At 41.7% G+C, this 15,302-nt stretch overlaps 1 protein-coding gene across 1 annotated transcript in view; it reads left to right on the top strand.

The window, feature by feature from the left end:
• The window catches only part of LOC131846153 (nuclear pore complex protein Nup205), a 31,343-nt gene extending 20,577 nt beyond the window's left edge, over positions 1 to 10,766 (top strand). The window contains exons 24-33 of the mRNA XM_059195390.1: positions 1,272 to 1,407; positions 1,619 to 1,734; positions 2,824 to 3,633; positions 4,246 to 4,469; positions 5,465 to 5,602; positions 5,999 to 6,209; positions 6,714 to 6,936; positions 7,557 to 7,829; positions 9,750 to 9,868; positions 10,621 to 10,766. Coding sequence (XP_059051373.1) covers positions 1,272 to 1,407; positions 1,619 to 1,734; positions 2,824 to 3,633; positions 4,246 to 4,469; positions 5,465 to 5,602; positions 5,999 to 6,209; positions 6,714 to 6,936; positions 7,557 to 7,829; positions 9,750 to 9,868; positions 10,621 to 10,701 — 2,331 coding nt within the window. The 3' untranslated portion in view covers positions 10,702 to 10,766. The remainder of the gene's footprint in view (positions 1 to 1,271; positions 1,408 to 1,618; positions 1,735 to 2,823; positions 3,634 to 4,245; positions 4,470 to 5,464; positions 5,603 to 5,998; positions 6,210 to 6,713; positions 6,937 to 7,556; positions 7,830 to 9,749; positions 9,869 to 10,620) is intronic.
• Positions 10,767 to 15,302: the final 4,536 nt, after the last annotated feature.

Raw genomic sequence — 15,302 nt, 5'->3', positions numbered from 1 at the left:
GTACCCCGCACTACCGCACTACCGCACTACCGCACTCACCACTGTACACTACACACACGAGGCCGGCGCCGCCGCCGCCGCGCGACGCCGCGCTCTCCGCGCTGCTCACCGCGCTCACACACACCGCGCACCACCCCACGCGCCGCACTACCGCTACCGCACTCACCACTGTACACTACACACACGAGGCCGGCGCCGCCGCCGCCGCGCGACACCACGCCGCGCTCTCCGCGCTGCTCACCGCGCTCACACACACCGCGCACCACCCCACGCAGGTACCCCGCACTACCGCACTACCGCACTACCGCGCACACCGCACTCCAGTACGCACACGAGGCCGGCGCCGCCGCCGCCGCGCGACACCACGCCGCGCTCTCCGCGCTGCTCACCGCGCTCACACACACCGCGCACCACCCCACGCAGGTACCCCGCACTACCGCACTACCGCACTACCGCACTCACCACTGTACACTACACACACGAGGCCGGCGCCGCCGCCGCCGCGCGACACCACGCCGCGCTCTCCGCGCTGCTCACCGCGCTCACACACACCGCGCACCACCCCACGCAGGTACCCCGCACTACCGCACTACCGCACTACCGCACTACCGCACTCACCACTGTACACTACACACACGAGGCCGGCGCCGCCGCCGCCGCGCGACACCACGCCGCGCTCTCCGCGCTGCTCACCCACACCGCGCACCACCCCACGCAGCCCCGCACTACCGCACATCATCATCATCATCATCATCATCATCATCTCAGACCGGAAGACGTCCACTGCTGACCAAGGATTTCCACGACGATCGGTCCTGCGCTGCTCGCGTCCATCCCCTTCCAGCAATCTTGACCATATCGCCGGTCCACCTTGCTGGAGGCCGGTCCGTGGTTGCCATTCGAGGACTTTATTGCTCCAACGGGCATATATCCTACGAGCTATGTGTACTACCCATTGCCACTTCAGTTTTGCAATTCTTCGGGCTATGTCGGTCACTCTGGTTCTTCTGTGGATCTCCTCATTTCTGATTCGAGCACGCAAAGAAACTCCGAGCATAGCCCTTTCCATTGCCCTCTGAGTGACTCTGAGCGTATTCATGAGGCCCATTGTTAGTGAACCTTGGTAATTTATTTTAATTGTATACCATACCAATTTTTCGGAGTTGGTAGTTATGGTTGTATACGTGCGTTATAGTAATTACCTTTTTTTATATGCAACATAGTGTTTACGTGATCGTGTGCGTATAGTGTAGTGATAAGTTGGTATCCAGGAGTGGGAGTGGTGTCTGATCCGTCGTACGCTGGAGTCGCTGCCGGTGAGCGTGGAGCCGGCGACTGAACCACGCTGGGAGCTGTTCCACACGCACCAGCTCAGGACCGCCATCGCTTCCTGCGATCTACCCACAGGTATGCCTTATAAATGACTCATACCATGATCCACATTATGAATACATAATTTAGAACGTTAAGTTGCATGAAGGTTGTAAAATTTCTGTAAATGTCAAGTTTGCTGATTGGTTACAATTGTAGACTCATTCTATTGCAATTATTTGTGAATTAAAGACCCAATAGCGTCGTGAAATTGTGGTTATGGTAATATGTGGCATGTCATATCCAGGGGCTGGTGGAAAGCGTATCAGTGTGTCTCGATTGCACGCGGTGCTAGCGCGCGAGCTGGCCGCGCTGCACGCCACCGCGCCGCAGCGCACGCTCGTCGCGCACGAGATACAGAAGGTACGTGGGACACCGAGTGTACGAGATACAGAAGGTACGTGGGACACCGAGTGTACGAGATACAGAAGGTACGTGGGACACCGAGTGTACGAGATACAGAAGGTACGTGGGACACCGAGTGTACGAGATACAGAAGGTACGTGGGACACCGAGTGTACGAGATACAGAAGGTACGTGGGACACCGAGTGTACGAGATACAGAAGGTACGTGGGACACCGAGTGTACGAGATACAGAAGGTATGTGGGACACCGAGTGTACGAGATACAGAAGGTACGTGGGACACCGAGTGTACGAGATACAGAAGGTACGTGGGACACCGAGTGTACGAGATACAGAAGGTACGTGGGACACCGAGTGTACGAGATACAGAAGGTACGTGGGACACCGAGTGTACGAGATACAGAAGGTACGTGGGACACCGAGTGTACGAGATACAGAAGGTACGTGGGACACCGAGTGTACGAGATACAGAAGGTACGTGGGACACCGAGTGTACGAGATACAGAAGGTACGTGGGACACCGAGTGTACGAGATACAGAAGGTACGTGGGACACCGAGTGTACGAGATACAGAAGGTACGTGGGACACCGAGTGTACGAGATACAGAAGGTACGTGGGACACCGAGTGTACGAGATACAGAAGGTACGTGGGATACCGAGTGTACGAGATACAGAAGGTACGTGGGATACCGAGTGTACGAGATACAGAAGGTACGTGGGACACCGAGTGTACGAGATACAGAAGGTACGTGGGACACCGAGTGTACGAGATACAGAAGGTACGTGGGACACCGAGTGTACGAGATACAGAAGGTACGTGGGACACCGAGTGTACTAGATACAGAAGGTACGTGGGACACCGAGTGTACTAGATACAGAAGGTACGTGGGACACCGAGTGTACGAGATATAGAAGGTACGTCCAGCTCGTGGGATAACGAGTGTACGAGATACAGAAGGTATGTCTAGCTCGTGGGACACCGAGTGTACGAGACTTTGTGTGCCAGTTCTTGGTTTGAGTAATCATAGTTTCTTTGTACCATTATAAGTAGTGTTCACAATCCATTTATAATAGTTTTAAATACAGGTACTGGACTACGTGACAGAAGTTAACAAGCAAAGGAATCTGGCCGCTACGATCACACACTACTACGACTCGTGGCGACAACTCACCGAGATACTATTCTGCGTCGCACCAGAGGACATACTCAACTTGGAGTCAAGGAAAAACCTGCTACTCAATATACTCCAAGATCTACTGAATAAGATACCGCCAGCCGAAGTGCTGCCACAGCTCGGGAACCTGGCATCGGGGACCGTTCTCCTACTTCTAGTCAACCTCCGTCACTGTTACATCCTCCAAAAACGCGAATCAAATATGAACTCAACCGATTTTGAAACCACATTCTTTGGACCGTCAAATCAGATAATGCAAACGAAATCTTTAACGCTAAAGTTCATATTGCACAAGATCTTAAGCTGGATATTGGTATCGGGCGGCTCAACGCAGAAGATGCGAGTGAATCTCTACGGGGCACTATTGAATTACTTAAATATTGTTAATTTGAGGGCAAGCCCTGCTGAGCCCGAAGAGGAAGTGAATTCTACATATGTGAGCCGGTTGGATAGTTCGAAAGCGAGGCCCAGCAAGGAGGAGTCGACATTGAAATCAATGGTGATAGATGTTATTAGTAGTTTTGGTGATAATTTGTGCTCGATAGTGTGCAGTGACTGTATAAACGCCGGACATGATGTATGCCGAATGGTAGCGCTGTCTTGCCTCGACACATTGATAGAGATTAACCCGAGAACTGAATGGATGAATACTCTCACTAATCAAGGGTATTTGAGGAGTCTGATCGATAGTCTGCTTCAGGATGATGAAGGATTGAAAGAGGTTAGTGCTATCTGTTTTATAAAAATAATTTCTTTTTTTATATCATATCATACATTGCTTATACGTTTTAACAATATTAAATATTATGTCCAGTGTATTCAGCTTGCATACAAATTTTTATGTTCATATCGTCCTAGTATTGATAAATAATTAAATTAAAATAACATATGTTTATACAGTTTAAATTTTAATTTTGTATTTATTAGAATTACTGGTACAGATATCTATTACTGACACAGAAAATTATTTATAAGACGAATATAAATAATTTTAATGGACTACGTCAATCTGGCTCGAAGGACCAAATAATTAGAAAGTTGCTAATACAATAGTTTAATACAGTTTTAAGTTTTCAAGACCACGCCATACAAATTAATTATATTGAATCTTAACATTCGAGTGAGGTCTATCCGGCTCGAAGGACCAAAAAATTTTTTAAACTTAGCAGTTTCAGCATACAATATTTTAATAGAATAATTTTAAGCTTCCACGACTACTCCATACGAATAAACTACATTGGATCTTAATTGTAACTGTGTGTGAGATAAATATCTATCGTTTAATTGCTGGGAATATCTAATAAGGCTGTGATGTTGACCGGTCGCGCCGCAGACACTGGAGCCGAACCCGAAGTCGCTGCGGGTGCTGTACGTGTACGAGTCGAAGATGGCGCTGCTGATGAAGATCGCGGGCAGCCGCGCCGGCGCGGAGACCGTGGTGGCGCAGGGCGCGCTCGCCTGCCTCGCTACCATGCGCGCGCTCGCAGCCCACCCCGACACGCTCGCCCCGCACCACGCGCACCCACAACACCAGTTCCTGCCCTCCGTCGCCGCCAGGTACCGTGACCTCTGCTCCGCTACACGCTCGCAACTATTGAGATGGAACGCTCGAGAGCCTGGACTGGCATCGTTCTCAGTCGCCACTGAGTACTGTTGAGGTCTGGTCCGCATCAGACTCTCCAATGTTGAGACAGAACGCTCGAGAACCTGGACCGGCATAGTTTTCAGTCGCCACTAGGTACGGTTGAGGTCTGATGCCGCTCTAGTTTCAAGTGTTGAGACGAAACGATTGAGAGCCTGGACTGGCGTCGTCCTCCGTCGTCACCAGATACAAGTGAAGTCTGATGCCGCTTCAGACTCTCAAATGTTGTAACAGAACGCTCGACAATCTGGACTGGCATCGTCGTCACCACTAGATACTGTTCAGGTCTGGTCCGCTACAGGGTCTCAAGTGTTGTGTCGGAACGCTCAAGTATCTAGACCGACATAGTCCTCGCCACCAGGTACTGCTGAGGTGCGATGCCGCTCTAGGCTCTCAGATGTTGAAAAGCAACGCTCGAGAGCCTGGACCGGCATTGGATCGTCAGTAGACTCCCCTCTAGTTCGGTCTTGACAGCTAACAGTTGCAGCGATTTTGACGTAATTTGCTATACTTCTAGACCAAGTTAATGTAAATGTAATATATAAAATTCTCGTCACTGGGATCCTAAATGTTAAGACTGAAGACTTCCCCGATCCATTATATCAGCACCGCCTCGGTCCGAAACCGCTCCAAATTCTCAAGTGTTAAAACAGAAGACAAAATTGTCCATCCGACTCTTAGTATCAGCTCAGATTTGTTGTAATTTGTTATATTTGGAGAGCAAGAGTAATTGTCAAAAAATATTTTTAACATTTTATTATTATTACGCGTATGAAAATGCTAATGAAATTCTATATTTTTCGTTGTTAGTAAAGTTTGTCATTTACTATTTTTTTAATCTTTTTTGAGTACACTTTGTGTTAGTGAATAGTTGTGCAATTATGTATATATTACAGTATTTTTGGTTTAGATTCCGTCAAATAATAGTGCCTGCGCTAGCGCTGTGCGACGCGCTGCTGACGACGCTGGGGACTGACAACCACAGCTGCCTGGTGCACGTGACGCACCTGCTGCTCGCACACCTCGAGTGCGTGGACATGGTGCTCAGGTAGCGTACTATTACTATCTGATACAGTGCGTTACGTATGAAAGATAGTCTAAAAAAATATGACTATTCAAAAGTGCTTACATTAAGTATATTTGAGTTAAGATTGTTTCTATTTCCATACATAAATTTTACTTCATAAATTTTATTTATTTTAAAAGTTAAATATTTATTAATTTTTAATTGCATATGCATAATACATTTTTATTTTATTTACATATAATAAATTAACTATACACGCATAGATTATGTTTAAAGATTGTAGCAATGCCGTAGATGACTCATACCATATTTTACTACTACCTACTACAACTTGTCTATTACAAAAGAGTTCAAACGTCTGTCAGTTTGTTTAGGATATTAAAAAGTAATAGTAAAATAACGGTATTGTCACAACAGAGCGGCGCACCCGGACTCGCCTGTGGAGCTGCTGACGGAGGTGGAGGCGCTGACGTCGGTGGTGTCCCGAGCGTCGGACCGACACGTGGTGGGCGGCGCGGAGCCGCCAGCCGCCGCCGGCCTGCTGCGGCTGCAGGCGCTCATGCTGGCGCTGCTGGCGCGGTTCACACACCCGCCCGCCGCGCCCGCCCGCGACTCCCTCTACTACAAGGTACGACCGGCACACACGAGACCGGCAGGTGTACTGCTGCGGTACACACGAGGTATACCCACACGCAATGTCACAAGTACCACTTTCGCTAATTGCTTACAGCATTCGTTACACTATTTAAAATTAATCTTGGTATTTTGTACATTTTTTATAACAACTTTAAAAGTATGTGTCATAAAAATATAAGATAATTAAATTCAAATCGAAAACTGACAGATGGATGGCACAATTATCTGCTGCATAGTCAGATGTCCTCCATTTTGCAATGATAATTAAATAGTACAAAAAGAAGACAAATAAAGAAAGAAAAACATTTATTGACACCAAAATAGGCACTAAAGTAAGCACAATTGAAGTACGTGGAAATACGCTCACTGGCGTCGCGCGCGGTGATTATCATTCTTTGTCTACATTTACGTGAACAAGAATGTTCGTGTAAATGTCCTGCGTGAAACACTATTCCCATTTGAAAGAGCGTCCATGTAAAGACAGCTATTCTCCCAGATCGTGTGCAACCTGATAATGTACGCGCGCAACGTGATGGACTGCGAAGGCTCCCGCGTGGTGGTCCGCGCGGCGCTCGCGGGCGGAGAGCCGGCGGCCGCGCCCAGCTGCGGACACCTGGTGCGGCTCGTGCAGCTGCTCCTGCAGCGCTTGCAGCTGCTCGACAAGCTGCTCGCCACGCTGCACCATCAGCTGCATGCTGTAGCCACCATGACGCTCGACGGTAACCTCGCTTTGAATCTTCACACGTTTCGTCTGGTGCCAGTCCTTTAATACGTTTAAACACATTTAATAGTAACTTGTGGTTGTTGAAAATCCACGGAAGTGTTTTACAGTATTAGTTTATTGTTCTCCGTCATCGTAAAGTAATTAACTTAAATAACAAACGATTTTTAATATAATACACATTTACATTGTTGTCGCGTATATACAAAGTAACAATATCCTCAATGCTGATCAGATATGAGGAAGCTGATACTTGGTGACTTAAGCGTGTCCGCCGCGGAGTCGTGGTCCGGACTCGCTAAAACAGGGATTCTAATTCAATTCTACATTACATAAAGAGAGAAAGGCACATATACACTGTTTTCGTAAATATAGAAAGTAACAATATCGTCAATGGCGACCAGATATGAGGAAGCCAGTAACTGAACAGACGACGGAGGAGGCACCTTTCTCCTCTGTCGCCTGCTCCGTTACCAGCTCTCTACCGGGCGCTCAGGGCGGGGTTCGAGCGTATTCACGCTAAAGCAAAATTCTTTAGAGAAAGCTATATATTCAAATGTATACTGTTATTACACTATTATAAATTTACACTGGGGAAATATTTTTACTGGGGACCAGATATGAGGAAGCTGGTAACGGAGCAGGCGACAGAGGAGGACAGTGAGGGCGCAGAAAATGGAGACTTAAGCGTGTCCGCCGCGGAGACTTGGTCCGCGGCGGACACGCGCTCTCGCTGCGTACGCCTACTGTCGCGCCGCGGCCGCGCCCGTCGCGCTGCAATGCAGCGCTGCAGGCTCGCGCTGGAAGCAGCGCTGCAGCTGCTGTGGGCGCACCTGCACGTGTACCTGCGACTCACCGCCGCGCCGCAGCCAGTCGGCGCCCCAGACGACGGTAAGGCAGTTACTGTTGAGGATGTATGTATGAGTCTTCTGTGATCCACACAATCTGGATGCCTGGCTGATGTGACGGGTCGGGACACCAGGCTATATACTAGTTGATAACAACTCTCCACCAGTGCATCGGCTTCACTGCGAACACATGTGATAGAAATGTGATAGATTGTTCTGAACATTGTGTACGGTACGTCACCGTACAGCCGTTAGTGTTTTACACCGCTCCTCATATAACGCCCATACATACCATTTTCCCTTCAATACACCCAAATACAGACGAGTATCAGTCCACACTCAAGCGTCGTGTACTCAATAAATCAAGTTGGAAAACAGTCCGGAGTTATCATTAATGTGAGTATACGATGATTGAGTGTAGACTGATGCAGGTGAGTATTTGGTGTACTGAACGGAAAATGGTATGTATGGGGGTTATATGGACGTGGAGCGGTGTAAAATGCTGACGTAACGTATAATATAAATGAAATATCAGAAAATTTGTATCGTTGCGGAGAAGCGAACGAATAACAATAAAATGGCGGCAAGACGACTAGCTCTCAAAAAATCTGCGAGGCACTATAGTCGGACACGTATCTCCGTTTTGTTATAACGCACGTAAATTTTTATGGATAATAATGCATTAATGCAATCGTCTGCGCCAATTTTTTACCCTGGCGGGGTACCAGTGAAGGATGATCATGAGGTCATGGCAGTTAGGCCATCGCGGCAAATTCACCAGTAATTATTTATTTTATTTATTTATTCTTTAATGCACAATATAACTTGTACAAAGGCGAGCTTTATGCTTAATTAATTATCACAATGGTTTTCAGGTGGAAACACGTGGAGATCAGTCTGATATAGTACGTTGCTAGTAATGGGGCTACGCCTTCATTGTTAACGATCCCCTACCTCCCCAACCTCCACCGAGTTTATGTAATTCCATAATATACATGCTATGACGTTACTTACATTATTATAGTGTAATAATATTTACGTAACTAAATATTAATGAAATGAAATGAATGTTTATTTACAAAATACTGGTAATTGCACAGGGCAGATCTTACACAACAATTAATAAGGTGTTATGCAATATTTACCATTCAAGGTGTGTAAATTATTTAAAACCATAAAATTATTCAAACTACTACCAATATAAATAAATTTTTAAATTATAATTTAATTAGATTAATAGATATTAGAAAAATATATTGAATTTTCATAAATTACAGTTAGATATAAAATCTTCTACAGAATAAAAACAATTGTTAATTAAATATTTAAACAATTTAATTTTAAATTGAGCGTATGGTAATATTTTTACACTATCAGACAATTTATTGTATAATTTAATGGCCATGCAATAACAAATTCTTTGAATAATGTGAAGTCTCTGTGTCGGTATTATCAATTTATTTTGTATTCTTGGTCTTCGATTTTTAGAATTAATTTCAAATATATCAATATTTCTTTTTACAAATAAACACATTTCAAATATATATAGACATGGCAATGGTAAAATATTGTTTTCTTTAAACAATGGTTTATAGCTGTCTAAGAAATATGCACCGCACAACGCTCTGATACATTTCTTTTGTGCTCTAAATATGTTTATAGCATTAACCGAGTTACCCCACAGTATCAAACCATAGCGTATTTGTGGAGCAACATAGCCATGGTATGCCGAGTATGCAGCTTTTTCAGAAACAATTTGTCTTAAACGGTTTAGTACGAAAACAAATTTGTCAAGTTTTTTGCTAAGGTTTTCTACATGTTCTTTCCAGTTACAGAATTTGTCTATGTATATTCCTAAAAACTTTGCTGAGTCCACTTCCTTAACTAAGATATCTTTATAGTGTTGTAATTATATTAACATATAATTTTACACATATTTAATATATCTTATTATGTATGTTAGCGGTGTGCGTGGGGACAGCGTGGCGCGGCGTGGGCGGCGACGATCTGCCCGAGCTGCGCAAGGGGCTGGTGGCAGTCTTCAATGAACGGTTCACGGACCAGCTCATAGAAACATCCAAGGTAACACTTGTCTCACATGCTCTAGTCTTCAATGAACGGTTCACGGACCAGCTCATAGAAACATCCAAGGTAACACTTGTCTCACATGCTCTATGTTAGGGACTCCGACTAATCCCCCGTCCAATTCAAACGGGTTCGAAATTACGAGTCGTGGGTTTGAATCCTCGCACTGTGCAAACATTTGTATTCATGAGTATGATTGTATATATCGGTCTGAGTGTTTTCTATTTATATTATGTATTTACAAAAAAAAAATACTCATAACACGACCTTTTAGCTAGCGTAACTTGGGCCTACATGACGCTATGTAAATTGTCCTGATATTATTGATTATTATTACTATATTGAGATTATAGTAGCCATAACACAAGCTCTGATTACCGTGGGACTAGATGGCGCTGTGTTAATTGTCCAGGGTTGTTTTATTTTGTATACACATTTATTATTGTAATGACGTAATCTCGTTAGTAACAAATTTTTTTTATGGTTGATAATGGAATGGTTCTTTCTCCTGCTCTAACGGTTTTCGCTGGCGGGGCACCAGTGGAGGATGATAAGGTGAACATGAGGTCAGGTCAAATTTCAAACTCACCAGGCTATTATTGTTATTCACCAATATCACGATGTTATCCAGGGGGAACAGCGTGGAGGTCAAACTGACATGGTACATTGCTAGTAATAAGTCATGAGTCCAGATTACTTTCAATCCACTTTCCCCAGTACCTATATCTTTAAATGTGTTGTATTAACAGAACCAGCCAGCGGCGTACCGGGACTTCGTCGAAGTGCTAGTAAAGGACATTAAGAGCATGATCCAGTTCTCATCGCTTTAAATCGGATCTCGTGTTACTACACCATACCATCGTCAATAATGGCATTTGTAATTGTTAATAATAAAGAAAAGTTATTTTTGTAAAAAAATATTTCATTTCTTATCCTGCTAATATTATAAACGCGAAAGTTTGCGCTAATAGCTATAATAACATATATTTCCGAGTCATGGGAGAAGTCACAGGATCGTCTATCGTTGTATGGGCGGTGTTACATATGAATGTGGATGGTTATAAGGGTAGAGGAAGACCGAAAAACAGATGGATGGACTGTGCGAAAGATGATATGGTGAGAAAGGGAGTAAATAACGGGATGACTGCGAACAGAGATGAATGGAAGAGAAAAACATATTAGGCCGACCCCAAATAAATGGGATAAGGAAGAAGCAGATGATGATGGGAGAAGTCACAGGATGCACTCGGAGTTTTTTGTGACCTATCAAAGGCATTTGATTGCGTGGATCATAAAACGGTTTTGTACAAGCTCGAACATTATGGTATAAGAGATAATGATCTAAAATGAATGAAAACTTATTTAGAGTATAGGGTCCAAACTGTAGATATTGACGGTGTTTTTAATTTATATACCTCATCTTTATGGTACAGAAAATTGCAGATATAGTGCTGTTTGCGGATTATACTTCGTTAGTGTTTAAAATTGGACGTCAAAGTAATCAATTAGACGATGTAAGTTGTGCTATGTCTGTTATATTAAATTGGTTTACATGTAATAACCTATTATTAAATTCCAGCAAAACAAATTGTATAAAATTTACACTTCCTAATGTAAGACTAATAAATACACAGTTATTGCTTAATGACGAAATAGTAAATTTTATTATTGATACAGGTTTTTTTTAGGTATAACAGTGGACTCGAAAGTACAATGGGGGCCCAATATTTCAAAATTGGCCAGTAGACTCAGTTCTGCTGCATATGCAATGAGAAGAATTAGGTAATTAATAGACGTGGCGACGGCTAAATAGATATTTTAGTTATTTCCATTAGCATAATGTCATATGGCATACTGCTATATATAAATACTATATTTATATTACAAAAGAGAGCCATACGTTCTATTTATGGTATGGGTTCAGGAGAGTCATTACGTCAGTGCTTTAAACAATCAAATATCCTCACCGTTGCTTTACAATACATTTACGAAAATATCATGTAGACACGGAAGAACTTAGAGAGTTTTAAAAAACTCAAATACTGTACAAGTAGAAACTTACGCAATAAAAATAAGCTAATTTTACCTGAATGCCGTCTGCACAAAATCAGTAATTCATTCTACGGTAATTGCGTAAGATTTTATAATAAACTGCCAGAATCTGCAATAAATTAAACAATTTTTGTGTAAGAAAGCCTATTACAGGATAGACGAATTCATAGATGACAACATATCAAGTAAATAATTAGTTGATTAGCATACAACGTTATAATTTGTTTTTCCCAATGCTTTCTTGATTTAATTATTTTAGAAATATGAAATCGTAGCGGTTTTTGTATTGATCGCCGCATGCATTCTTATGTAAAATGTGAATACTATAACTATCAGATGGCAATTGTAAGTAGCTATGACCTAGTGTTTTGAGTAGTCATGTTCTGTGTCCTATTTTTGTTCCTACACTTTTAAGTAGCGCTCGGCGAGAATAGAATAGAATAGAAAATATATATATATATATTAATTTAAGATTATAAAAAGTCATAACAATTTGTTTTTTATCTACCACTCGTTCGGAAATGTCATCACAAGAAGAACGAGCAAGAAACTTGTGTGTTGCTAATTTAAATAATCCTTGTTTTACATTTACAAGTCGAAACGTGTGAATACAAACTACCAACTGGTCCAATTTTTGGGTCAAATATAAATATGCAATAAGATTAATTCAGTCGTAGTGATAAGAGCAGACCAGTCCCTACAAGCAGCACGAGTATGACGGATGAGCCAGCCATCACTGCGCTCGACTATATTTTAGGGGGCCCAATGACCCGGCCCACCACGCCGCCACAGGTGTGGACATTTTAGTGAGCATGACTACTCATTCCACACGACCACGTCACAGCTACACAAATTACTATATGGTAGCGAGATGTCCATGTTCTGTAATTTATTTAAAGTATCGCTCTGTAAATTGAAACGAATGTACATATAGAATGGGACATATTTAAGTAATATGGAAAAAATAAACGTATAAATTAATTTCTGTTTAATGATAAATCACACATTAAAGCAGGTGAGAATATCTCAAAGAAAATTGGTATCTATATGATGTTTTTGGAGGATATATTTTTGTGTATATTTGTAGGAATATTTATGTATTTACATGTGTATATATATATATATATATATATATATATATATATTTATTCATGTATATTCTATAAAATATTATAATATTGTTTGCACCGCCAACAACTTATCTCTGCACAACTGATGGTTGCCTGGTAGAAAATGCCATTAGGTGTTAAGTCCGCCATATGTACTTTTTACCTGTGTATGACGTGCATTAAAGTTATTTAAATGAAATAAAAAAATAAATATTTTTTACAGATTTCACTAATTGTGGATGGATAGGATTTGTACTTATAAGTGAATGTTATGTATGAAGGAGATAAGATGTTTTTCTTCCCATAGAGTTACCGACGGCAGAAGTTCAGAGCTTTATATTATAATCCTTCGAACGTTTTAACGCAGATCTGTGCACGCCTCTTAAACCGTCTTGTCACAGATCTGTGCCCGCAAAACCGTGACTTCTTTTTAACCAATTTTATCCTTATTTAAAACAAAATAAGATTGAAACGCATTTGAAAAAATACAACTGGCGCACGCATACCGCCTCTGCACTCTTGATCGCTGCGCTAGACGACTGACATTCGGTTTAATTAAAACCGCATGAATGAAATTACTTTCGTAATGTATGTAATTAATATTATAATAAACGTAGATAATTGTTTTATAAGAACGATATACAGGATTAGGTACTCGTTTTTATTAAGAAATTATAGTTTATCAATAAGCGCACTTCGAAGGCAGACAAGAAATAGAAACAGAAATAATCTTTATTCAAATAAACTCATTACAAGCACTTTTGAATAGTCATATTTTGATTCTACCACTCATTCGGAATGCAGATTCATCACAAGAAGAACGAGCAAGAAACTTGTGTGTTGCTCTTTTTAATAGATGTTTTTTTTATATAAATAATTACAGTATAACAAGTAAGAGGCATGCGATAATCAACATAGAAATTGCTACGCACTCATTATTAGTGTAATTAGATAATATTGTCAGTGCTATGGATTTAAAGTTTTTCTATAAAAACATTATTATCGTTAAGGAATTCATCAATTTTATAGTAAGCTTTTTTGCAAAGAAACTTTTATTTGACAAGAGACGTCTATTAAACTAATATGGGTTAAAATATTTTATTAGTTTGTTTGTAATATGTTATTGTACAGTAAAGATTTTATTAATTTTTTTTTATTACACAGTGAATATTTTTTTTATAGCACCGGTGGACCGTTTGTCCACATTGTCCACGTCCACGACTGTTTGTTTGTAATGAGAACAATACAATTGTTAACCGCGTGGTTTTAAAGTAAAGGAGACAAACGAGGCTGAGGCTTACCTGATGGTAAGTGATTACCGCCGCCCATGAGCATCCGCAGCATCAGGAGAATTGGAAGTACGTTGACGGTTTTTTAAGAAGAAATGAGCTCTTTCTTGAAGGTTTCAATATCGTATCGTTTCTGAAAAACCATTACTGGAAGATTCTGTAATGTGGTTGTGCGTGGCAACTCCGTATTTTGCTGTATTATCAATGTAGCTCCGCTCCTATTGGTCATAGTGTTATGTTATATACCCTATTGCCTTCCTCGATAAATGTGCTATTCAAAATCGCTTCAGTAAATCTAAAGATTACCTCTTACAATCTGACAAAGTTTATCTCTTTATAATATTAGTGTAGAAGAGTTCATCCAGACCATTTTTGAATGACTGTCTGCACCATTCCACACTTCCGGGTTGGAATTGTGCGGACAAGAGATAATACGCTTTACTGTAGTATGAACTCATACCTATATAAATAGGCGACCTCGGTACTCTAGCAGTTTAGCACGCGGCCTTATTTCCAATGGTCTCGGATTCGATTTTTCTCACGGCACAAACATTTGTACTCATGAGTTTTCTATGTATAATATGTATTTATTTATGAAAAAATCGATGTATTTGTATCAGTTATCTAATACCTATAACACAAGCTTTTTTTTTATAGATGATAAAAATCTGATGTATAATATGAGCATGAGGTCAGGTCAGTTTGCCCATCGTGACAAATTCACCAAGAATCTATAACGATGGTTTCCAGGGGAACCGCGTGGAGGTCAACCTGACATGGTATATTGATAGCAATAAGATCAGTCCACATTACTAACTAGACTACTAGTCTAGATGGCGCTGTGTGAATTGTCCTGAGATTATTATATATGAAAATATACAAAAATTAATGATATAAGTTATATATATAATTGCACATGTGTTACCCACTCACTAATAGCTATACCTCACTGTTGGGTTGACTGGTAGAAATCTCGTTTAG

This window comes from Achroia grisella, unplaced genomic scaffold (assembly GCF_030625045.1).
Source record: "Achroia grisella isolate CSIRO2021 unplaced genomic scaffold, CSIRO_AGI_Agris_v1 utg503, whole genome shotgun sequence".
NCBI lineage: Eukaryota > Metazoa > Arthropoda > Insecta > Lepidoptera > Pyralidae > Achroia > Achroia grisella.
Note: the sequence above shows the minus strand (reverse complement) of the source record. Positions and strands in the feature narration are given on the sequence as shown.